Raw genomic sequence first — 24,391 nt, 5'->3', positions numbered from 1 at the left:
TGTAAATGTTACATTTTTTTTCACCAGGTTCTATGCAAAGATTTCAATATGTTTCAATGAAGGTGGACATGTTACCGATTTTTAACATCAGACTCATGAGATAAATTTTAAATTGTACAAGTGAAGGAGAAAAGTAATGCTCTTGAGTCTGCGAACCTTTTAGCTTCACCTTCCTCGTTTCAGTGACAGATGGGCATGTTCCAATTTTTCAAAATTAGATTTTTTAATACCTTCTCTAGCTCCTCATCAATAAACAAATCTTCCTTCATATTTAAATTATTTAACATCTTATCACTATTTTTTTTTATATGATTCCATATTTTCATGCCAACATTTTATCCCGTTCCTCTTTGTAAACTACATCTTTCTTTGCTTCTAATTTGGCTTGCATTATAAATTTCCTTTCGCTTCCCAGCAATCAAAATGTTCCCATTATTGCTTAGGTTAATTCCTAAGACTGTCACGTTTTTATGGCACTTGGTATTAACCAAGTGACATATAGCAATCACAAATTCTGTCGGTCTGTCGGTCTGTCTGTCCCGGTTTTGTTACTTTAGGCACTTCCAGGTAAGCTAGGACGATGAAATTTGACAGGCGTATCAGGGACCAGACCAGATTAAATTAGAAATATTCGTATTCCCTATTCGACCATCTGGAGGGGAGTGAGGGGCCGGTTAATTCGGAAAAATAGAAAAAATGAAGTAATTTTAACTTACGAACGGGTGATGGGATCTTAATGAAATTTGATGTTTGGAAGGATATCGTGTTTCAGAACTCTTATTTTGAATCCCGAACAGATCCGGTGACATTGGGGGGAGTTGGAGGGGGGCCGAAAATCTTGGGAAACGCCTAGAGTAGAGGGATCGGGATGAAACTTGGTGGTAAAAAAGCAAAAGTCCTAGATACGTGATTGACATAACCGGAACGAATTTTCTCTGTTTGGGGGAGTTGGAGGGAGGGTTAATTTTTAAAAAATAGAAAAAATGGGGAATTCTTAACTTACGAAGGAGTGGTCAGATCTTATTCAAATTTGATGTTTGGAAGGATATCGTGTCTCAGAGCTCTTATTTTAAATCCCGACTGGATCCGGTGATATTGGGGGAGTTGGGGGAACCTAAGATCTTGGAAAACGCTTAAAGTGGAGGAATCGGGATGAAACTTGGGGGTAAAAATAATCACACCATCACACCATCAAGAGACCTGAATGAAAATCACACCATCAAGAAATCTTAATGAAAATCACACCATCAAGAAATCTTAATAAAAATCACACCATCACACCATCAAGAGACCTGAATGAAAATCAAACCATCAAGAAATCTTAATGAAAATTACACCATCACAAAATCTTAGTGAAAATCACACCATCAACAAATCTTAGTGAAATCACACCATTAAGAAATCTTTATGAAAATCACACCATGAAAACTAATGAAAATCTTATTGAAAATCACACCATCAAGAAATCTTTACGAAAATCACACCATCAAGGAATCTTAATGAAAATCTCACCATCAAGAAATCTTAATGAAAATCTCACCATCAAGAAATCTTAATGAAAATCACACCATCTAATCTTAATGAAAATAACACCATCAGAATAAGTGTATTAGAGAAACTGTACAGGTTTCAAGCTCCTACATACAAAACAATGGAATTTTAAATTTTACGCCGGAAGAGCCATCATGAATCTGTGATTTTTCTTTTTCTTTTTTTTGATTTTTCCAGGAGTTATTGTATCAAATTAATGGTCCTATAAAGTCGGAATAGTGCTCATTTAAATGGATATTAAAAGTTCTTGTTCTCTTTTCCCTCTAATCTTGGAGTTTTCTTCCAAAATTGGAGAGAAACTAGCCTCCCCCCTCCAAGCCCCTTTCCCCTGCAAATACAACCGATCAAAATTTTGAGACAGCCATTTTTTCCAGCATATTTGAGATGCCAAATCATGAATCTGTGATTTTTCTTTCTTTTTTTTTTCAGGAGTTATTGTATCGAATTAATGGTCCTATAAAGTCGGGATAGTGCTCATTTAAATGGATATTAAAAGTTTTTGAGCTCTTTTCCCGTTCTTGTGCTCTTTTCCCTCTAATCTTGGAGTCGTCCTCCAAAATTGGAGAGCAACTAGCCCTTCCCTCCAAGCCCATTTTCCCCTCAAAGACAACCGATCAAAATTTTGAGACAGCCATTTTGTCCAGCATAGTTGAGATGTCAAATAAACATACTTACTGGGATAACATGACCTTCGTGGCCCCTGGAGAAAGGGTTATAACTTATGCAACGTGCCGAATATTTACATATAGTATATGTTCTTGGGAAACATACGGACACTTTAAGGGGGATTTCTCTGTAGGCGGGGGGATCTTCCAAAGGAAGAATCTTCTGTGTGGAGAATGGCTTCTGGAGGGATGGGGGAATTTTCCATTCATGATTTTCACTGTGGTTATATGCTAAAATTTTTACTTTCTTTATGGCTACTCAACTTTACACGTGGTAGAATATTTCAGGGCAATTGTCCAGTGAAAATTTTCACCAGGGAGGGCATTGTGTGGGGATTCTTCACTTTGGAGGGGGATTTTCCAGAGAAAATTTTAATAGAGGGGGACTTCGGGCATGATTTGAAAAATGATCAAAAACTAAATAAGAAATTTTTTTTCAAATGAAAGTAAAAAGAATTTTTTAGTGAGTTTTCCGCACGAAATTTTCCAGGGGAATAGTCAGCAAAGAAAGTATTATCCAGGGGGATGTTGCGAGGGAGGAATCTTTTTTATTGGAGAATTTTCATTGGATTTTCCGATTTATTTTGGGAGAAGGAGCAGAAATTAATTGAAAAAAAGTTTACTTTCTACTGAAAATAAGGAGCAACATCAAGACTTAAACTAAACAGAAATTATCTCATATATGAGGGGAGCTGTCCCCTACTCAAACCCTCCTTACTTACATTAAAATTTGACCTTTTGTCACAATTCTTTAAGAAAATTGACGGTTTGAGGAGGGGACAGCCCTCCAATATAGGGATTAATTTCTGTTCGTTTCAAGTTTTAATGGTGCTCCTTGCTTTTTGTGGAAAAAAACTCTTTTACATTCGATCAAACAGTTCGTGGTAACGAACTGTAGTAAGCAGCGACCCGGCTCAATAGTAACCAAAACTCTAAAAAATGGAATTTTGATACCAATAGCTACATCAAAAGAATCGCATTATAATGCTCATTTTAAATATATAATTTTCATCAAGTTGAGTCTTACCCATCAAAAGTTACGAACCTGAGAAAATTTGCGTTATTTTAGAAAATAGGGGGAAACACCCCCTAAAAGTCATAGAATCTTAACGAAAATCACACCATCAGATTCAGCGTATCAGAGAACCCTACTGTAGAGGTTTCAAGCTCCTATCTACAAAAATGTGGAATTTTGCATTTTTAGCCAGAAGGCAGATCACGGATGCGTGTTTATTTGTTTTTTGTTTTTTTTTTACCCAGGGGTGATCGTATCAACCCAGTTGTTCTAGAATGTTGCAAGAGGGCTCATTCTAACGGAAATGAAAAGTTCTAGTGCCCTTTTTAAGTGACCAAAAAAATTGGAGGGCACCTAGGCCCCCTCCCACGCTAATTATTTTCCCAAAATCAACGGATCACAATTCTGAGATAGCCATTTTATTCAGCGTAGTCGAAAAACCTTATAACTATGTATTTGGGGACGCCTTTTTCCCCCACAGTCCCCGTGGGAGGGGCAACAAGTTACAAACTTTGACCAGTGCTTACATATAGTAATGGTTATTGGGACGTGTACAGGCGTTTTCAGGAGGATTTTTTGGTTGGGGGATGGGTTGAGAAGAGGGGGATATGCTGGGGGAACTTTCCATCGAGAATTTGTCATGGGAAAAGAAAATTTCCATGAAGGGAGAGCAGGATTTACTAGCATTATTAAAAAAAACAATTAAAAAATAAGTATGAAAAAGTTTTTCCAGCTGGAAGTAGGGAACAGCATTAATGCTTAAAACATAAACTTAAAACAAACAGAAATTATTACCCATATGAGGGGCTAACCTCTTTCTAATACCTCGCTCTTTACGCTAAAGTATTTTTAGTAATTTCAACTATTTATTCTACGGTTTTTGTGATTCAGGGGTCATTCTTAATGAATTGGGACAAAACTTAAGCTTTAGTGTAAAGAGCGAGGTACTGACGAAGGGGCAAACCCGCTCATATATGTAATAAAAACATGAGAATACAAAAGTTCTTTACGTAAGCTAATTTATAAGTTACGTAAAAATTTTACTAATAAAAAGATTCGTAAGAAATTAAAAGTTCTAGTTGCCTTTTTAATTAACCAAAAAATCGGAGGGCAACTAGGCTTCCTCCCCCGCTCTTTTTTTCTCAAAATCATTCGATCAAAATTATGAGAAAGCCATTTAGCCAAAAAAAAAAAAAATGCAAATTTCGTTTTATTCCTCTGCGGAGAGCCAAAATCAAAACATGCATTGATTCAAAAACGTTCAGAAATTAAATAAAAAAAACAAGTTTTTTTAACTGAAAGTAAGGAGCGACATTAAAACTTAAAACGACCAGAAATTACTTCGTATATGAAAGAGGCTGCTTCCTCATCAACGCCCCGCTCTTTACGCTAAAGTTTTTTACTGTTTTAAAAAGAAGAATTGAGAGAAAGAGTCAAACTTTAGCGTATAGAGCGGGGCGTTGATGAGGAAGCAGCCTCTTTCATATACGAAGTAATTTCTGTTCGTTTTAAGTTTTAATGTCGCTCCTTACTTTCAGTTGAAAAACTTGTTTTTTTTTATTTAATCACCAAATAAGGTCTGTTCTTTTTTTTTAACTTTGATTGGTTGATTGCCTCCATTTCAAACCTCCTACTTTCACATTTCAAATTCTTCGCCATGGATTGAAGGAAGCTGTTAAATATATTTTCGAGACTACTAAATGGTCATCATTACTTTTAGCATTTATTTTTCGCCAATATTTGGTTCTTTATTTTGTGTTAAACAATGCTAAAAATAATATTTATAACCGCAAGTAGATGTTATTGCGGCCATCTCAAGACAACCAGTTGAAGTCATTGTTATTTTTTAGCCTTATAAGATAATTCTACGTACTTGAAACTCTTGAAAAAACAGCAGGCAAAAAAATTGTAACATTCTTTATTTTACAGCGATATACATGAATAAATCTTAGACATAAGTTAAGACACATTGTCATAAAGGCACTAAGATATAATAGATCACAGAAAAAATCAACGTTTCAGCTTTGGTAAAATAAGTAATTTACAAAATCATTAGTACTAGTTCACAATTGGCCTCAGAATTTGCATCAAATAATACACTGTGTTGAAATACACTTCTTACTGTTCCAAGAAAATAAATCATTGGGCGGAAATTTGTCTGGCCCAGTGACGCCTCAAGAGGTTAAAATACATTAATTTAGAAAAATTACAGTCCTTCGAATCAAGAACACCCGCAGAAGTTGTTCTGAAGGGGGACAAGCTTGTAAGAGTTTTTTTCTCGGGTTGGGGAGGGGGTTAATGTTAAAAACTAACTTATTTCGCCAAAAAGTGCTCTTTTTCTTCTGAAAATTTTTAATTTCTTTCATAGTTTCTAATTTTGGAATTTTTTATGAAAATTTAAGTCAAATTTTCGGACTTCAAAAATATACAATTTCGAATTTATAGTATATTTTTGAGAAATTAGCAAGCAGCCGAGATCCCCTGCTTTCCACTGCTGGAGCCGTTTCTCAGATTAGAGAGCGAAGCGAATTGAAAATTTGTAATTCACTCAATCGCATAAATAATTTTCCTCGTACAAAAATGCTTTCTTATACAAATTAAATAATAAAACAAGTTTTTTCAACTGCAAGTAAGGAGCAACTTTAAAACTTAAAACAAACAGAAATTATTCTGTATATGAGGGGGCTGTCCCTTCCTGAGCCCACCTCTTTACGCTAAAGTCTTAAGGCTCTTTAAAAATATTTTTCATTCAGAATAAACGGTCCTTGTACTTGAGCAGTCAAACAGTTCGTGATAGAGAACTGCAGTAAGGAACGACCCAGCTCAATAGTAACCGTAACTTTAAAAAACAGAATTTTGATACCAATAGTTACATCAAAAGAATTATATTTTTATGCTGATTTTAAATATATAAGTTTCATCAAGTTTAGTCTTACCGATCAATAGTTACGAACTTGAGAAATTTGCCTTATTTTAGAAAATAGGATGAAACACCCCTTAAAAGTCGTAGAATCTTAACGAAAATCACACCATCAGATTCAGTGTAACATTTCAAATGTACGCTATCATTCAGTGGCGTAATTACGTCAAACTCTGGAAGGGGGGAGTTGGATCCAGTTTTCCCAAATCAGGTGAAAGTGACAGTGAAAAATGAAAAATGAGCCATATAGTACCAAAAAGCAAAGATATACTAAGAAAAGTGACCCGTTTCTCTGGATACTTGAATTATGCAGGCGTATCTTAGTTTTGACAAGATTCTTGAAGAAACTAAATTTTAGCTGTGGGGGGGGGGGGGTAAACTGTAACGTGGGAGGAGGCAAATTGGGATCTGGAGGGAGCTGTTCCCCCCGCCCGATAATAAATTATAACCCTGCTACCATTGAGGACAGGTTAGAATGATAGACTTCCAAGATCAGCTGTTAATTTTTCCCTTATTTTTGGTAATTGATGCAAGGATAGGGCATTTAGTGGGCTTGGACATTTAAAGGAAAGTTTGTTTGACAGCAGAGATGGCTTGATGCTTAGGGTATTCTTAGATAAACGACACCGAGATATAAAAGCTACGGTATATACATACATATATATATATATATATATATATATATATATATATATATATATATATATATATATATATATATATATATATATATATATATATATATATATATATATATATATATATATATAAAGGCATAAAGAAATGGCAGTGAGTGAATATAGTGAAGCTGTGAAAAATAAATCGTGTAGTTCACGGCATGCCAAACAAAAAACCCATTTTTTGGTAATCAAACAAACGTCTTACAGTATTTGCACAAATATAGCTATAGGTTTTTCTAAAAGGGGGCCACTAGTAAATTAGGGCGGGGGCTGATTTTAGTGTCTTCAGTCAGAGCATAGCTTTACAGTCTATTTTGGGGACTTTCTAAGAAGTTATGAATTTGCTGACGCAATGAACTCACTATTAGGTGCTTTGTTCATGCTTTTCTGATAAAAGGGTTTTACTTCTCCAATTATTTTGTTATTGTAATCTATTCTGTTGCTGTTGCTTGGGTGCTGTAACAACAACAATTTTGTGTTGCTGTTGTAATTATTGTAATCTAGTTATTTTGTTTAGCAGGTCTATGTTTTTAGGCATTAATGCAAAAAGGACGACGGGGGTTATACTTCTTACAACACCCAAAATAAAGCAAATCATAAAGCATGAAGTAATTATATATATATGGAAAAAAATATAGGATTTCTGGGGGTAAGATTCAAGACTCTGTGTCAGTATGTCCCTGGCCCTTGTTATGGGTCCTTATATTTGAACCTTCTTTCAATAAAATTCTCTTTAGTCGTTTATATGGTTAAAGGCCACAAAGAGTACTAGCATATTAATACTTCTCTTTCTTTACCTTTAATGTAAATTTTGGTTAAAAAGAAAAAAAGCATGGCACACACATTTACACGATCAATATAGAAGAGGTAGAACTGGCTCAAAAGCCATGCAGAGAGCCCTTCTACCATTTAACATACAAAGTTATGAAAACTAAAATTGCGAGGAAAATATTATATCGGCTACGCCTCAATGGACAGTACCTCCGATCGACATTCAGGTTCTTTTATTTTCTACAGTAATTACAACATAAGTGTGACCTACTCCAGGCAAAGAGCATAGCGTGAATGGCACAAATATATTATTTATAATAAATGAGTCAGCTCAAAAATCAAATTCTCAGAGATGGCATATCAGTTTATGAGTATAACCTGTCGAATGCTTAAATTCACTTATGAAATATAGCATATTTTAGGTATATGTCATGTTGACTAAATTACAATTGTCATAAAAAATTAAATAAGTCTTGCGCAATGATTTTTTTGTTTTGAACAATTTTCATGCAATATAAAAGTCAGTTTTAATTGGAAGTAAAAGCAATTCAAAGAGCCAAATCGATTAACTCTGCTTAATTTTACCTTAGCTTTTACTGTCAAAGCACTTGATCTACAATTAGCCTTGTATGCTCCAGCGAAAAATCCCTGAAAATAGAATAGAATACTCCGAAATGACCAAAAGTTGGCCAATGAACGATAAAATACTACATTAGAAACCAAATTGAACATCTCCGTAATAGTTTAAACTTAAACTCACTCTCTATTCTCAACCACACAAACAGACACGAAAACACCAGCTTTTTTCGCTCGTTGACTGGTATTTTATAGTCAAAGACAGCCACATATCTTTTTTTCATTTTCTGTTCTTTGTTTTATGGAGTTAATCAATGTGGCGTTCTAGTCACTAGTATACTGACTAGGTTCGATAATTTAGCTTCAATAAGCGCTAAATAAAAAAATGTGATTAGACAATAATGCAAATTTTGAGAATTCAATCCTGCTTTTGTTAGTTCGACCATGACTTTGCTTGCTTTGCAACTGAAAGATTCTCTACTATGGAACTTAGTCGGTCCAAACTCGATGTTGCTCCAGGAAGGGGGTCACTACCTGAAAAAATTAGATGTTTCATTTTGGACCTGGTACGCTGATAGAGCTAAACGAACTACTTTTTTTAGTCATGAGCCAAAGAGCACGGAAACGCATAAGAGTGGAAAAGAAAAACCACCAACGCCATCTAATGCTTGGTGACTTTGTATAAACTAACTTACCTAACTTGATGGGATTTTCCAGGCTAAGCTGGGTCAATTTGGTACAGTTTGGATTTGACTTAATTTAATCCAGATTAATTTGATTTACTCTTAATCTAGAGAATATCTAATTTTCTTTGAGATTTTTTATTGATGAATCCGCCGGACACTACATTATAAGTGGGGACAGTAGTTTGTGATCCCTATCCCATGTTTAACCATTATAGATCCATTTCTGATGATTTTCCTTTTCTCTTTGGGAGTCAGCTAGAATGTGTGATTCTAATAGACTTGTTTATGATAAATTTTAAAGCACATTCGGGGACTTGACATTGATGGTTAAACGAATTTTAAAATTGGATTTTTGCGAAATTTCAAGGTATGGGTTTTGTTTTCCAACAAAATTAGTTTTGATTGTCCAATAACGTAAGCAAACAGAAAATTGATAATAAGAATTCAATGCTTTGTCAGAGAAAACTGTTAATGGTCAACAATATTGAAAAGAGCTGAAAGACTTGCGTTTTATAAAGTTTAGTGTATAATTTTGATACATTAACGTTCAATAGCGTTAAGCAAACAGAAAATTGCTGCTCAAAATTCAGGGTGTTGTTAGAGAAGACTGTTGATGGAGAAAAATGTTGAAAGTAGTTGAAAGGCCTGCGTATTTTAAAGTTTACTATATAATTTTGATACTGCAGTGTTCAATAACGTTAACCAAACAGAAAATTTGCTACTCAGAATTCAGGGCCTTGTCAGAGAAAACTTTTGGTGGAGAAAAATTTTTAAACAATTGAAAGGCCAACGTTTTTTGAAGTTTAGTATATAATTTTGATATATTGACCTTCAACAACGTTAAACAAACAGAAAATTACTACTCAGAACTCAGGGCCTTGTCAAGGAAAAATGTTGTTAGAGAAAAATTTTAAAAACAGTTGAAAGGCTTACGTTGGTATATTATTTTGACACTTTTTTCGGGTTTTGGAAGACTGTTTAAAGTCTTTTTTTCTTACATTTGAAGGTCCCATTTCTAAATTGTCGGCCCAGTTAATGCGTCTCTGCGAATTATTAGTGACACGTATTCGTTTGTTTGCAATTTGGTTTCCGCAAGCTAACAGAAAATGCTCAGTATCAACTTTAAGCAACAATTCGAATGACAGAAACAGATCCAAGGTTAGAGATAGGGAAAAATCCTCTCCAGATTTTAAAACAGATTGGATTTACTCATCAACTTGCAATAATGTTTTGAAACCAAACTAAAAGAAACTTCACACACAAAAAAGTAACAAATCCAATTTGACACCAAAGTGATTCCGAGACAAACATTGTCAATTTGTTTTTCGGAAGCAATTAGATAAAAACGTCAAAAGTAGAAAGTCTCGTAAACAACTTTGAAATTAGTTCTTCGTTGAAATTAAAAACAAAAAGAACTATTTTCTCAAAGTTTAAACGGTCAAAGTTGACCGTGTGTATTTGTAGTTGCGCCTATAAATACACACGGAAGAGTAACAATGTTTCAGGCTAATCCTTAGTTTTTTGTAATCCGAAATGAAATTATTTTCATCCTTCATCCACATCTCTCCATCACCTGATGATTTGAAAATTCTTGAAAACGATATATTAGAACTGATTAAATAGAAGATAGTAAAAAAAAATTCTTTTTTTGAAACTGGAAACAAAACTGACTTTTTCCTCAAAGCTGAGACAAAAATCTATAAATAAACATGGAAATGTTACAATGTTTCAGGCTAGTCCTTGGCTCTTTGCCAACCAAAAATTAAATTGTTTTCACCCCCCAACCCATAATTCACAACATGCTGAATACTTTAAAGATCTCGAAAGCAATATATTGGAACCGGTTAAATAGAAGATAGTCAAGAAGGACTAAGCCAGTACCTTCGTTGAAATTGGAAACAAAACTAAACATTTTCTCAAAATTGACAGAAGTATATATAAATAAACACAGAAATGTTACAATGTTTCTGGCTTGTGTTCTTTTGTGTCCATTTAAAATGGTAAAATGAAAATCATAATTGTAATTATTCTAAGGAATATTTTTTCCTATATTTTTGATTAGTATCCGGACACTCTTTCATTTTCGGAGATGTGCTAACAAACAAAAAACTTACTTTGCAAAACACACATCGTTTAAGTAAATTGCAAAAGACACTGGCCTTTTGAACACTGTTTCTGGACACTGTTATAATATTGTCTCTATCATCGATGATTTTCAATAAGGTGCAAATGACACACCAGCCATTAGGGAGTTAAAATGGGCAGTAGGCCTACTTTTAGTTGGGTTAGCTTCTCTTCGTTCCAAGTTTAATTTGTTTGTCCATCTCAATTTCTGTTTGCCTTAAGTTTCATTTTAGTTTCACCTACTTTGACTTTATTTTGAACCTTTTTGGGTTTTGAATTTGTTCCTTTACCATTTTGGAAAAACGGGTTTTCCAAAAATATTTGTTTCAAATTAATCTAAAAAAAGACAAACGTTTTTTTGTATACTGAAAAAAAAAATGTTTCTCAGAGTTTACAGATAAACTCTGATACAGATAAAAGTGCTACTATGTGCTTACTATGAATACAGATAAAAGTGTCACGACGTTTCAAACTAGTCCTTGGCTACATGCTCCTCGAGATGCCAAATTTTATTCACCCTCCCCACCTACATCTTCCAGAAATTGAAAAAAAAACCTGGAAAGTGGTACCTGTACACTGGAACGAGTTAGATATAAAATAGTAAAAATGATGAAGAGCACTGAAACGAGAGCACTAACTTGAACAAAAATCTCAAGTCCTGGTGCTGTATTCTGGTAGCAATAGTGCCGTTTCTGTCACAACGAATTGCCATTTCTGGTTATTTGTGCCAATAAACAACAACTTTGCCCTGAATAGGACCAAAATGCTATCAAATAGAAACTTTGACATAACCAGTTAGTTTGAAACTATCTAAAAGTCATGTGGAAAGATTCTGACATAAAGTTTCCAGAATAATAGTTTTCGTGCATAAAGTTCCCAGTTTTGAAAATGAACTGCCGAGTAATGAAAACGTCCCAACATTTTTGTCCCATTTAATTTTATCCCGAAATATATATGTAGTCTATTTTGTCCTAAAACGTATATGTAATCTGAATAAGAAAAACAGTTACCACAGACATTAACTTGAAAGCTTCATTACAATGAAGCTTCATCACCTGATACACGTCTAAGCGCAATCTCGTCACGTGAGGTGGGCTTTCACCATGTCATGCCTACTCGCGCTACGTATGGCAAACTTTGTACGGTTCGCCTACTTTACACGATTTTTAAAAGCGGTCAACCCTTCGGACAGGACTCATTTTCTATTTCCTTCAATAAAGTACAATAACTTACTAGCTACTAAGTGGGAAGTGGTGACGCCCGCTCTGAGATGGGTGTCCAAAGACTCATTTTTAGGCTTTAATTTTACTGTGTTTTTTTCCCTGTAAGATAATTCAAGGTAATTTTGAAGGGGCGGCAGAGACTATTTACCTCATAACTTCTCTTAATTCAAAGAAATAATGTTTTAACTGACTGTTGAGAATTGGTGATGAGGGAGCCGTAGATTCACTTTTGTTGTTGAGGATTTTACGCACAAAGTGAAAAATTTGTTTAATTGTTTGTAAAACAGGAGGTGTGGGAGGGGCTTACTCACTAGAATAATACGTGCCCAAGAAACTCCTTCAACGCATATGAAAGTATAGCATATTTGCTTATCAAATAGTTAAGCGAATATGACCTTAGAGTCACTGTCACGCCTCAGTAAATCTTAAAAATTTATAAAATGAAAAACATTAATATTCAATAATTTGAATTGATTGGCTATCTCGGAATTTCCATTCGACGACAAGTTGGCCTTCATCGGGGCAGTACCGCCATTTTCCGACACAACGTTACAGAAAAGACACTTCATTGGGCTGCAATTTCTATTTCTGCTTTACTTGGGTACGAGATGTAAGGATTCTGTTTCAAAAGGGCTCTTATACATTTGCGACCTTCCAGTAGCCTACTAGCGCTGGCAAAAAAAGAAGACACACTAATACTACCCGTTCCAAAATGCAATATTCTTTAGTTTACAAGATGGGGGACTGGAGTCCATACCTTTGGCCAGGTGCTATGGTAATTAAAACGATGGATTTTCATCATTTTGGTGACGTTTAAGTTCTTACCCATAATTCTTTAAATTTTATTTTCGTAGTTATGTGCTATTAAGCTGAACTTGAACAATGGTTACAATTTACGAATCGGTTTCAGTTGAAATTTTTTTTTATATCAATGAGATTAGTGAAAATATATTTTATTTAATCTTTGGTTACTACGGACTGAGGTTCACTATTTGTTAGGGTGTAGCTACCCCTTCAACCACAATCCGGCAAGTGTCTTTAAAGTTGTGCTTTACCAAATAAGATCATGTACATTCACTACATCTAAAATGAGAGCAGTCTCTGCATTATCAAATCAAACAGTTCGTGGTAACGAACGAAAACGAAAAAGTAAACGAAACTCTAAAAAACGGAATTTTTTGATGCTAAAAGATACATCAAAAGAATCGAATTTTTATGCTGGTTCTAAAAATATAAGTTTCATCAAATTTAATCTTTGTCATCAAAAGTTACGAGCCTGAGAAAATTTGTCTTATTTTGGAAAATAGGGGGAAACACCCCCTAAAAGCCAACGAATCTTAACGAAAATCACACCATCGCATTCAGCGTATCAGAGAACCCTATAGCAAAAATTTCAAGCTCCTATCTACAAAAATGTGGAATTTCGTATTTGTTGCCAGAAGACAGATCACAGGTGCGTGATTATTTGTTTTTTTGTTTTTTGTTGTTTTTTTTTTCCTAGGGGTCATCGTACCGACCAAGTGGTCCTAGAATCTTGCAAGAAGGCTCATTCTAACGGAAAGGAAAAGTTCTAGTGCCCTTTTTAAGTGACCAAAAAATAGGAGGGCACCTAGGCCCCCTCCCACGCTCATTTTTTCCCAAAGTCAACGGATCCAAATTTTGTTCCGCATAGTCGAAAACCATATTAACTATGTCTTTGGAATGACTCACTCCCCCACAGTCCCTGGGTGAGGGGTGCAAGTTACAAACTTTGTCCATAAGTTACAAACTTTGGCTATGTGGGAGGATCTTCTCTTGGAGGAATATGTCATGGGGGAAGAGAAATTCAATGAAAAGGGCGCGGGATTTTCTAGCATTACTATAAAAAAAATGAAAAAATAAACACGAAAAAGTTTTTTCAACTGAAAGTAAGGAGTAGCGTTAAAACTTAAAACGAACAGAGATTATTACGCATATGAGGGGTTCTAAAAATACTTTAGCATAAAGAGCGAGGTATTTAGGAGGAGATAAATACCTTGCTGTTTATGCTAAAGTATTTTTAGTAATTTCAACTATTTATTCTACGGCCTTTCTGATTCAGGGGTCATTCTTAAAGAATTGGGACAAAACTTAAGATTTAGTGTAAAAGGCGAGGTACTAACGAGGGGACAAGACCCCTTATATACATAATAAGAAATATAAGAATATAAAAGTTTGTTACGTAAGTTAATTCTTAAGTTACATATATTTTTTACTAATAAAAACGTTCGTTAAAAATTAAAAGTTCTAGTTGCCTTTTTAAGTAACCGAAAAATTGGAGGGCAACTAGGCCTCCTTCCCCACCCCTTATTTCTCAAAATCGTCTGATCAAAACTAAGAGAAAGCCATTTAGCCAAAAAAAGAATTTATATGCAAATTTCATTTTAATAATTTATGTACGGAGAGCCAAAATCAGACATGCATTAATTCAAAAACTTTCAGAAATTAAATAAAAAAAACAAGTTTTTTGAAGTGAAAGTAAGGAGCGACATTAAAGCTTAAAACGAACAGAAATTACTCCGTATATGAAAGGAGCTTTTCCACCTCGACACCCCGCTTCTTGCGCTAAAGTTTGATTCTTTCTCGCAACTCTACTTTTTAAAACAATAAAAAACTTTAGCGTAAAGAGCGGGGTGTCGATGAGGAAAAGCCCCTTTCATATACGGAGTAATTTCTGTTCGTTTTAAGTTTTATTGTCACTCCTTACTTTCATTTCAAAAAACTTGTTTTTTTTATTTGATTCAATAAAAGTTCATCAAACTTAGCTATCAAACAGTTCGTGGTAACGAACTGTAGTAAGGAGCGACCCGGCTCAATAGTAACCAAAACTCTAAAGAATTGAATTTTGATATCAATAGCTACATCAAAAGAATCGCATTTTAATGCTGATTTTAAATATATAAGTTTCACCAAGTTTAGTCCTACCCATCAAAAGTTACGAGCCTGAGAAAATTTGCCTTATTTATGAAAATAGGGGGAAACACCCCCTAAAAATCGTAGGATCTTAACGAAAATGACACCATCAGATTCAGCGTATCAGAGAACCCTACTGTAGAAGTTTCAAGCTCTTATCTACAAAAATGTGGAATTTTGTATTTTTTGCCAGAAGACAAATCACGGGTGCGTGTTTATTTGTTTGTTTTTTTGTTTGTTTTTTTTTTTTTCCCAGGGGTCATTGTATCGACCAAGTGGTCCTAGAATGTCACAAGAGGGCTCATTCTAACGGAAATGAAAAGTTCTAGTGCCCTTTTTAAGTGACCAAAAAATTGGAGGGCATCTAGGCCCCCTCCCACGCTCATTTTTTCCCAAAGTCAACGGATCAAAATTTTGAGATAGCCATTTTGTTCCACATAGTCGAAAACCATAATAACTATGTCTTTGGGGATGACTTACTCCCCCACAATCCCTGGGGGAGGGGCTGCAAGTTACAAACTTTGACCAGTGTTTACATATAGTAATGGTTATTGGGAAGTGTACAGACGTTTTCAGGGGGATTTTATTTTATTTGGGGGTGGGGCTGAGGAGAGGGGGCTATGTTGGAGGATCTTTCCTTGGAGGAATCTGTCATGGGGGAAGAAAAATTCAATGAAAAGGGCGCAGGATTCTCTAGCATTACTATAAGAAAACAATGAAAAATAAACATGAAAACGTTTTTTTCAAATGAAAGGAAGAAGTAGCATTGAAACTTAAAACGAACAGAGATTATTACGCATATGAGGGGTTCTAAAAATACTTTAGCATAAAGAGCGAGGTATTTAGGAGGAGATAAATACCTTGCTCTTTATGCTAAAGTATTTTTAGTAATTTCAACTATTTATTCTACGGCCTTTCTGATTCAGGGGTCATTCTTAAAGAATTGGGACAAAACTTACGATTTAGTGTAAAGAGCGAGGTATTAACGAGGGTACAAACCCCCTCGTATACATAATAAAAATATAAGGTTATGAAAGTTTGTTACGTAAGTTAATTCTTAAGTTACGCATATTTTTTACTAATAAAAACGTTCGTTAAAATTAAAAGTTCTAGTTGCCTTTTTAAGTAACCGAAAAATTACAGGGCAACTAGGCCTCCTTCCTCACCCCTTATTTCTCAAAATCATCTGATCAAAACTAAGAGAAAGCCATGTAGCCAAAAAAGTAATTAATATGCAAATTTCATTTTAATAATTTATGTGCGGAGAGCCAAAACCAAACATGCATTAATTCAAAAACGTTCAGAAATTAAATAAAAAAAAAACTAATTTTTTTAGCTGAAAGTAAGGAGCGACATTAAAACTTAAAACGAACAGAAATTACTCCGTATATGAAATGGGTTGTCCCCTCCACAATCCCTCGCTCTTTACGCTAAAGTTTGACTTTTTGCCACAATTCTACTTTTTAAAACAATTAAAAGCTTTAGCGTAAAGAGCGAGGGATTGTGGAGGGGACAACCCATTTCATATACGGAGTAATTTCTGTTCGTTTTAAGTTTTATTGTCACTCCTTACTTTCATTTCAAAAAACTTGTTTTTTTTTATTTTATTTTGAAAAGGCTCGAAACATAGCCATTTGGAAACACGATCAACCTTAAAAGATGATAAATTTCTAGGCACTATATGGCTGAAAATTAGGTATTTTTATGTCATTCACAATAATCTGGAGAGAAGGCAACAGTGGTGTCAAGTCCCGGAAAATTAGAAGGGGCACAATTTATTTTTCGAAACCCTATGGGCCAATTTGTTTTCTTTTTATTTTTTCAATGAAAATACTAATATTGGCAAAAAATCGTAAGAAGTATTTTTCAAAATCTAGGATAGGAGGGACAAAAGTCTATGATGGGAATTCTAAATTCCTTTCCCCTCCCAATTGACACCCCTGGAGGGTTCAAATCTAATACAACCAATAATTCAAGACCAATGCAGATCTTTATCATTGTTGCAGCAACCTCTGCGAACCTTGGCTAAAAGCAACAGAAAATTTAAAAGTTGGTTAAAAAAAACAATAGCGTAAAAAATCTGCCATTGTTACTATCTTGAAAACGATAGCATGGTTAGAAAAGATGGGGCCTAGACTTTTAAATCCCTAGAACCTAGACTTTCAAATTCTTTCCTTAACTCATTTCAATAAATATCTCCAGCAGCATGGGTCGAATTATGTTCCGGTTCTATGGTTTCTAATTGTTGAGATCAAATACCACCTAATTTATGGATATCGGAAAGTTGAGACTTTAAACTCCATTTGCAGAGACCAACAGAGACTCCTGCAGGGATGGCCATAAATTTAAGAGAGGATGACCTTTGTCAGGTATCATTCATTAATATTGTGTTTATTTTCTCTTTTCTTTTACTTATTTTTTATATATTCAATTAAAAGGTGGTAAATTTTGGTGGTTAAAAGATGGATACACTACATTATATATGAACTAGCCAAAGAAGCTGTTAGACAGCAGACATATATAAAAAAAAAAACTTTAGTGTATACTATTTTATGAGGTCCAAAGAACATATAGCTCGGCTCCTTACCCTCCCCGCCCAATTCCTGATTTTCCTTGAAGAGTATTTTCTTGATTGTGCTCGCTTGAGTTGCGGAAAAATGCAAATACTTTAGACAGATATTAGAATATATACACTACAAACATCAAGTTTAAGCGAAAATTTATTAAAGTTATTTATCAGCAATGACATCAAATTAGAAAATAGTGAAAAATAAATGTAGTAATTACTTTTTCCAAAAGCAAAGCTTTCTTTCCAGCGATAGGACAAGAAAAATAGGTTAAATAGGTTAAAAGGTAAAATAGTAAACAAACTATTTTTTCTTTGGTCTTCACAAAAGAGTTAAACGCTATTTTGTTTATCTATTATGTATTTGGTGTCCGACAGGTTTCTTGGTTAGTCACTGAATCATAAATAATGTAATATACAAATAATTGAACTAGATTATTTACCACTTTTTTTGTCAAACAAAAAGAGAAGATAGGAGAGACCACCATACCGATGAGTTGGGAGGGTGATGAGTTCCCTAGAGAGAGAGAAAGGAGAGAATAAGAGAGACAGTTACCTATAAGTGGTGCATAGCTCCTACCATCTGTATTGTGGAAGCCAGGTTGTAGTAAAGATCCAGTTGAAGATGACTGTAATAAATAAAATTCAAATGAGAAAAAAAAGGTCGAGGGACAAACAACTAGGATCGTGGATGCATATGGTTAAAAAAGCTGGGGAATCAGTCAGAAATAAAAAAAAAACATTCTAGATCCTATTTCTCAGTAAGAGGTTTGTAAACATTATTATGCGTAATGGTGCTGCTTATAATATTATTACGCATAATAAACAAGGAACTAAAAAGAACATTTTTCTTATTATAACGGTTAAAGACAAACGGGAGATCTTTTGAGCTCCATGTTTATGAAGATGACCTTGCCCTCCTTGCTCTTACTTCCTTAGATGAGGTGCTAGTGAAGTAATTTGCTCAATTTTTTTCAGAGTTGGGATGAAAATGAAATATTGAGCTTCTCGACAGTCTTTCCCTGACTAAATTAAATAAAAAAAAACTAGTTTTTTTAACTGAAAGTAAGGAGCGACATTAAAACTTAAAACGAACAGAAATTACTCCGTATATGAAATGGGTTGTCCCCTCCGCAGTCCCACGCTCTTTACGCTAAAGTTTGACTCTTTGCCACAATTCTACTTTTTAAAACAACTAAAAACTTTAGCGTAAAGAGCGTGGGACTGTGGAGGGGACAACCCATTTCATATTTCATAATCTGATGGTGTCATTTTCGTTAAGATCCTACGACTTTTAGGGGGTGTTTCCACCTATTTTCCTAAATAAGGCAAATTTTCTCAGGCTCGTAACTTTTGATGGCTAAGACTAAACTTGATGAAACTTATATATTTAAAATCAGCATTAAAATGCGATTCTTTTGATGTAGCTATTTATATCAAAATTCAATTTTTTAGAGTTTTGGTTACTATTGAGCCGGATCGCTCCTTACTACAGTTCGTTACCACGAACTGTTTGAAAACTTTACTTATACCCAATTTCAAACACCAAAAACAAGAAGAACAATTGGGAATTATTTTCACAAGACAGTGGGAAACCAATTATACTGAATAATTTGGCCCTATGTCCAAGGGCCGTTCTCACCAAGACATTATATAAGAAGAAAAACTTACAACAAGATACAATAAATACAACTAAAATGAACAAAAAATTCAAAACAGTCCCAGCATCCTTACCTCAGAGAAGTTCAACCAGGACTGGTAAATAAATTGTGATGAAATGAGGCAATTCATAGAAATGAAAAAGAATGATTAAAAATACGTTTTTAGTGCTAATCTTGCTTTTTTGGCTGCTGATCTCGCAGGTCTATTTGTGACAGGTTGGTCACATGTTAATATTCACTGGTTTTTTATAATATTTTGTAAGGTCGTTTTTATGGCACTTTGTATTAACCAAGTGACATATAGCAATCGCCAATTCTGTCGGTCTGTCTGTCGGTCTGTCGGTCCCGGTTTTGCTACTTTAGGCACTTCTAGGTAAGCTAGGACGATGAAATTTGGCAGGCGTATCAGGGACATGACCAGCTTAAATTAGAAATAGTTGTTTTCCCAATTTGACCATCTGGGGGGGGGGAATGGGGGGCCGGTTAATTCGTAAAAAATAGAAAAAATGAAGTATTTTTAACTTATGAGCGGGTGATGGGATCTTAATGAAATTTGATGTTTGGAATGGAGTGGAGGGATCGGGATGAAACTTGATGGGAAAAATAAGCACAAGTCCCAGATACATGATTGACATAATCGGAACGGATCCGCTCTCTTTGGGGCAGTTGGGGGGGGGGGGGGGTAGTTCTGAAAAATTAGGAAAAATGAGGTATTTTTAATTTACGAACGGATGATCGGATCTCAATGAAATTTGATGTTTAGAAGGATATCGTGTCTTAGAGCTCTTATTTTAAAGCTTGACCGGATCTGGTGACATTGGAGGGGAGTTGGGAGGGGGAGCCTAAAACTTGGAAAACACATAGAGTGGAGGGATCGGGATGAAACTTGGTGGGAAAAATAAACACAAGTCCTAGATACATGATTGACATAAACGGAACGGATCCGCTCTCTTTGGGGTAGTTGGTGGGGGGGGGTTATTTCTGAAAAATTTGAAAAATGAGGTATTTTTAACTTACGAACGAGTGATTGGATCTCAATAAAATTTGATATTTAGAAGGATATCGTGGCTCAGAGCTCTTATTTTAAACACGACCGGATCTGGTGACATTGGGGGGGAGTTGGGAGGGGAAAACCTAAAACTTGGAAAACACTTAGAGTGGAGAGATCGGGATGAAACTTGGTGGGAAAAATAAGCACAAGTCCTAGATACATGATTGACATAAACGGAACGGATCCGCTCTCTTTGGGGTAGTTGGCGGGGGGGGGTGGTTATTTCTGAAAAATTTGAAAAAATGAGGTATTTTTAACTTACGAACGAGTGATCGGATCTCAATGAAATTTGATATTTAGAAGGATATCGTGTCTCAAAGCAATTATTTTAAATCCTGACCGGATCTGGTGACATTGGGGGAAGTTTGGGGTGGGGGAACCTAAAATCATGGAAAACGCTTAGATTGGAGGGATTGGGATGAAACTTGGTGGGGAAAATAATCAGAAGTCTTACGTGATTTACACAATTGGAACGGATCCGCTCTATTGGGGTGGGGGGGTTAATTCTGAAAAATAAGAAAAAATGACGTATTTTTAACTTACGAAGGAGTGATCGGATCTTCATGAAACTTCATATTTAGAAGCACCTCGTAACTCAGATCTCTTATTTTAAATCTCAACCGGATCAAGCTTAATTGGGGGGGGGGCAGTTGGGGGCACCGTAAATCTTAGAAAATACTTAAAGCGGTGAGATCAGGATGAAACTGGATGGAAAGAATAGAAACCTGTCTAAGATACGTGACTGACATAACCAGACCAGATCTGCTCTCTTTGGTGGAATTGGGGGGGGGGGGGTAATTTTGAAAATTAAGGTATTTGTAACTTACGAAAGGGTGACCAGATCTTAATGAAATTTGATATTTAGAAGGATCTTGTGCTTTAAAGTTCCAATTTTAAATTCCGACCAGATCCTGTGACATTGGGGGGAGTTGGAGGGGGAAACCGGAATTTTTGGAAAACGTGAAAATTGTGGTATTTTTATCTTACGAATAGATGATCGGATCTTAATGAAATTTGATTTTTAGAAGGAATTCATGTCTCAGAGCTCTTATTTCAAATCCCGACCAGATCTTTTGACATTGGGGGGAGTTGGAGGGGGAAATCTTGGAAAAACCCTTGGAGTGGAGGAATCGGGATGAAGCTTGGTGGATAGAATAAACAAATGTCATTGATACGTGATTGACAGAATCGTACTGGATTCACTCTCTTTGGGGGAGTTGGGGGGAGGGGTTCAGTGACTGCGAGTTTGGTGCTTCTGGACGTGCTAGGACGATGAAAATTGGTAGGCGTGTCAGGGAGCTGTACAATTTAACTTGATAAAGTCATTTTCCCAGATTCGACCATCTGGGGGGCTAAAGGGAGAGGAAAAATTAGAAAAAATTAGGTATTTATAACTTACGAGTGGGTGATCGGATCTTAATGAATTTTGATATTTAAAAGGACATCTTGACTCGGAGCTCTTATTTTAAATCCTGACCGGCATTAAGCCTCTTATTTTCCTTTTTAAATCAATCTATTGATTCATAGAATTTTGTTAGAGCTCATACCAAATGATCTCTTGGCTCTTAGCTCTTCTCGCCTCGTCACAAGTGCCATATGAGCTCTTAGCTCTTGTTAATTAGATTTGTGTATGGAGTACTTAATGAATACTCTCCTAAGTCCCTATTTAAGCAAATATGACTATTAATCTTAAGTCTGATTTCAACTGATTTAAGTTTGATTTAATCAAAGTCTGACTTAAGACTACTAATAGTATTTGCTTAAATAGGAACTTGGGAAAATATTCACTAAATGCTCTATACACAAATCTAATCAAAACGATCTTACAAAATATTACAAAAAAAAACAATTGATATTAACACAGAACCTGTCACGAATAGACGTACGAAATCAGCAGCGAAAAAAGCAAGATTAGCACTAAAACGTGTTTTTAATCATTCTCTTTCATTTCAATGAATTGTCCCGTTTTATCACAATTTATTTATCAGTCCTGGTTGAACTTTGCTGAGGTGAGATATTGTTTTGAAAAAGTTCTCATTTTAGTTGTATTGATTTCTCTTCTTATATATTTATGTCTTGCTGAGGACGGCCCTTGGACATAGGGCCGAAATATTCCTTTTAATTAGTTTCCCACTGTCTTGCGAAAAGAATTCCATCTTATTCTTCTTGTTTTTGGTGTTTGTCATGGAAGGGCAATGTGATCTTCGTCGCTATTTATACCCAATTTATGCAAGATAACAATTTGAAAGGCTGTAAAACGAGCAGTTCTTTTGCAGCAGGTCCGAGCAACGGGGCTCTACAAAATCTGATTACTAAAATCAGTGCAAAAAAGGTATATTTAACTCCATATTTTAAATAGCTTGTCGAAGCAACATAAAGCAGGCGAATAAATGAAAATAAAAAAGTAATGTCACCTGGTTTAGGGACCTCCGCCAACATACCCCCATGGATGGGAATTTTTAATTTCAAAAATTGTTTTATTATTTTCAGATACAGTCTCAATGTCGTATCAATCTTCCTTGACATAGTCGAAGTGATCATTGGCTACATTTTGAGCTAGAGCCCAAAATTGTGGCGAAGTCAAATAAAGTTGAGTGCGTTTACAACGCCATTGTTTGCAAATCTGTACAACTTCGTAGATGCATTTTACATTTATTGATCAAAATAAAAGACCAATATATTCCATTGATAAACGGGCTAGGAGGGGGGGGGTGAATTTCATTTCAACAGTAAGTACTTCTACACTTTTATTGGGGATCAGTTGACATGCATCATGATATTAAAGGCATTTTAAAACATTAATGCTTAGAAATAAAAACTGATGCAGATTAATTCTCTTACTTCCCGTTGGGCCGATCGATCACGTCAATGGATTGAAAATAGATCTACATTATACTTATCTATTTTGGATGATCAGCTGATCCGTAATATTTTTCCCTGGTCGTTGCCTGTCCTGGGAATGAAACCACCAGTGCTCTTAATCGAGGTAGTGCTTTGCAATTTTAAGCAATTTTTAGTTCCATCAGTTGCAAACAGACGGAAAGTTATACATTTTAAATACCAAACTCTAACAAAGAAATGAGTAAAAATGAGTTCGTTCAAATGTTACTTGGGAAGCAATTTTCGTCAATAGTTTTTACCCTTCATGTCTAACTACCTTTTCAAATTCTCTAATTTCATTTGCAATTGTATAGTGTTTTTAGGGACATAGGCTTGATCAAATCTTGAATCATTTTGCCTCGGTTGTTTCGGGTTAAATTGGTGTCTTAATTTCTGAATTCTAATTTGATCAGATCTGTCATTCCTAGTTTTTCGGAAACAATCATTTAAAATCACTTCGTCATTTATTTTTATTTACTTTTTTTTATCGCGTATCTAAAAGACCAAAGCTCCCAACAAATTTTAAAAAGGATTTACTAAACGCAGATTTTCTTGTGAAAATAGTCTTCACAAATAAACAAAAAGGTCAAAGACAAAATTCAAAACATTTGTTTAGTTTTAATTACATTAATTAACATTAATTATTTTAATTAACCTTATCATAGCACAGTGGATTGATGTTCTGCTAGGCAATATGGTCCAGGGTTCGATCCCCACCTCAACAAGGTTGGGTGACAAGTTTGCTACTTATCCCTGTAAAAAAAGACCCAACAACTGAAACCCAACAACAGCAACTAGAACCAACATGACTTCGAAGGGTCTTTGTCCTTCTCTTTTTAATAACAGATTTAAACTATGGTAGTACCTAATCTTGAATAAACCGATGCCTTTTTAAGCTTTCATATACTAATTAGTTCTGATTTCAGTAACTGAAGAAATTGAGAAAAATATATTGATTACTCTCGGCTTTAAAATACCAGAAAAATATAAAGGGCTATGCAGTTTATTTTAAAGTAAACTTAGTAAAAACCTTTTAGACCTCCAGTCTTTGTCTAGAAACCTCCAGACAAAAGACCATCTCTAAGCCACAT

The 24,391-nt window shown here is 35.1% G+C and overlaps 1 protein-coding gene across 1 annotated transcript in view; it reads right to left on the bottom strand.

Annotated features, from left to right (window-relative positions):
* Nucleotides 1–5,133: 5,133 nt before the first annotated feature.
* LOC136043145 (myogenic-determination protein-like) overlaps nt 5,134–24,391 on the bottom strand; it is a 33,828-nt gene continuing 14,570 nt past the window's right edge. The window contains exons 3-4 of the mRNA XM_065728082.1: nt 18,265–18,337; nt 5,134–8,712 (exon numbers count right to left, since the gene is read on the bottom strand). Coding sequence (XP_065584154.1) covers nt 8,612–8,712; nt 18,265–18,337 — 174 coding nt within the window. The 3' untranslated portion in view covers nt 5,134–8,611. The remainder of the gene's footprint in view (nt 8,713–18,264; nt 18,338–24,391) is intronic.

The sequence above is a fragment of the Artemia franciscana genome, chromosome 2, assembly GCF_032884065.1.
Source record: "Artemia franciscana chromosome 2, ASM3288406v1, whole genome shotgun sequence".
Lineage (NCBI taxonomy): Eukaryota > Metazoa > Arthropoda > Branchiopoda > Anostraca > Artemiidae > Artemia > Artemia franciscana.
Note: the sequence above shows the minus strand (reverse complement) of the source record. Positions and strands in the feature narration are given on the sequence as shown.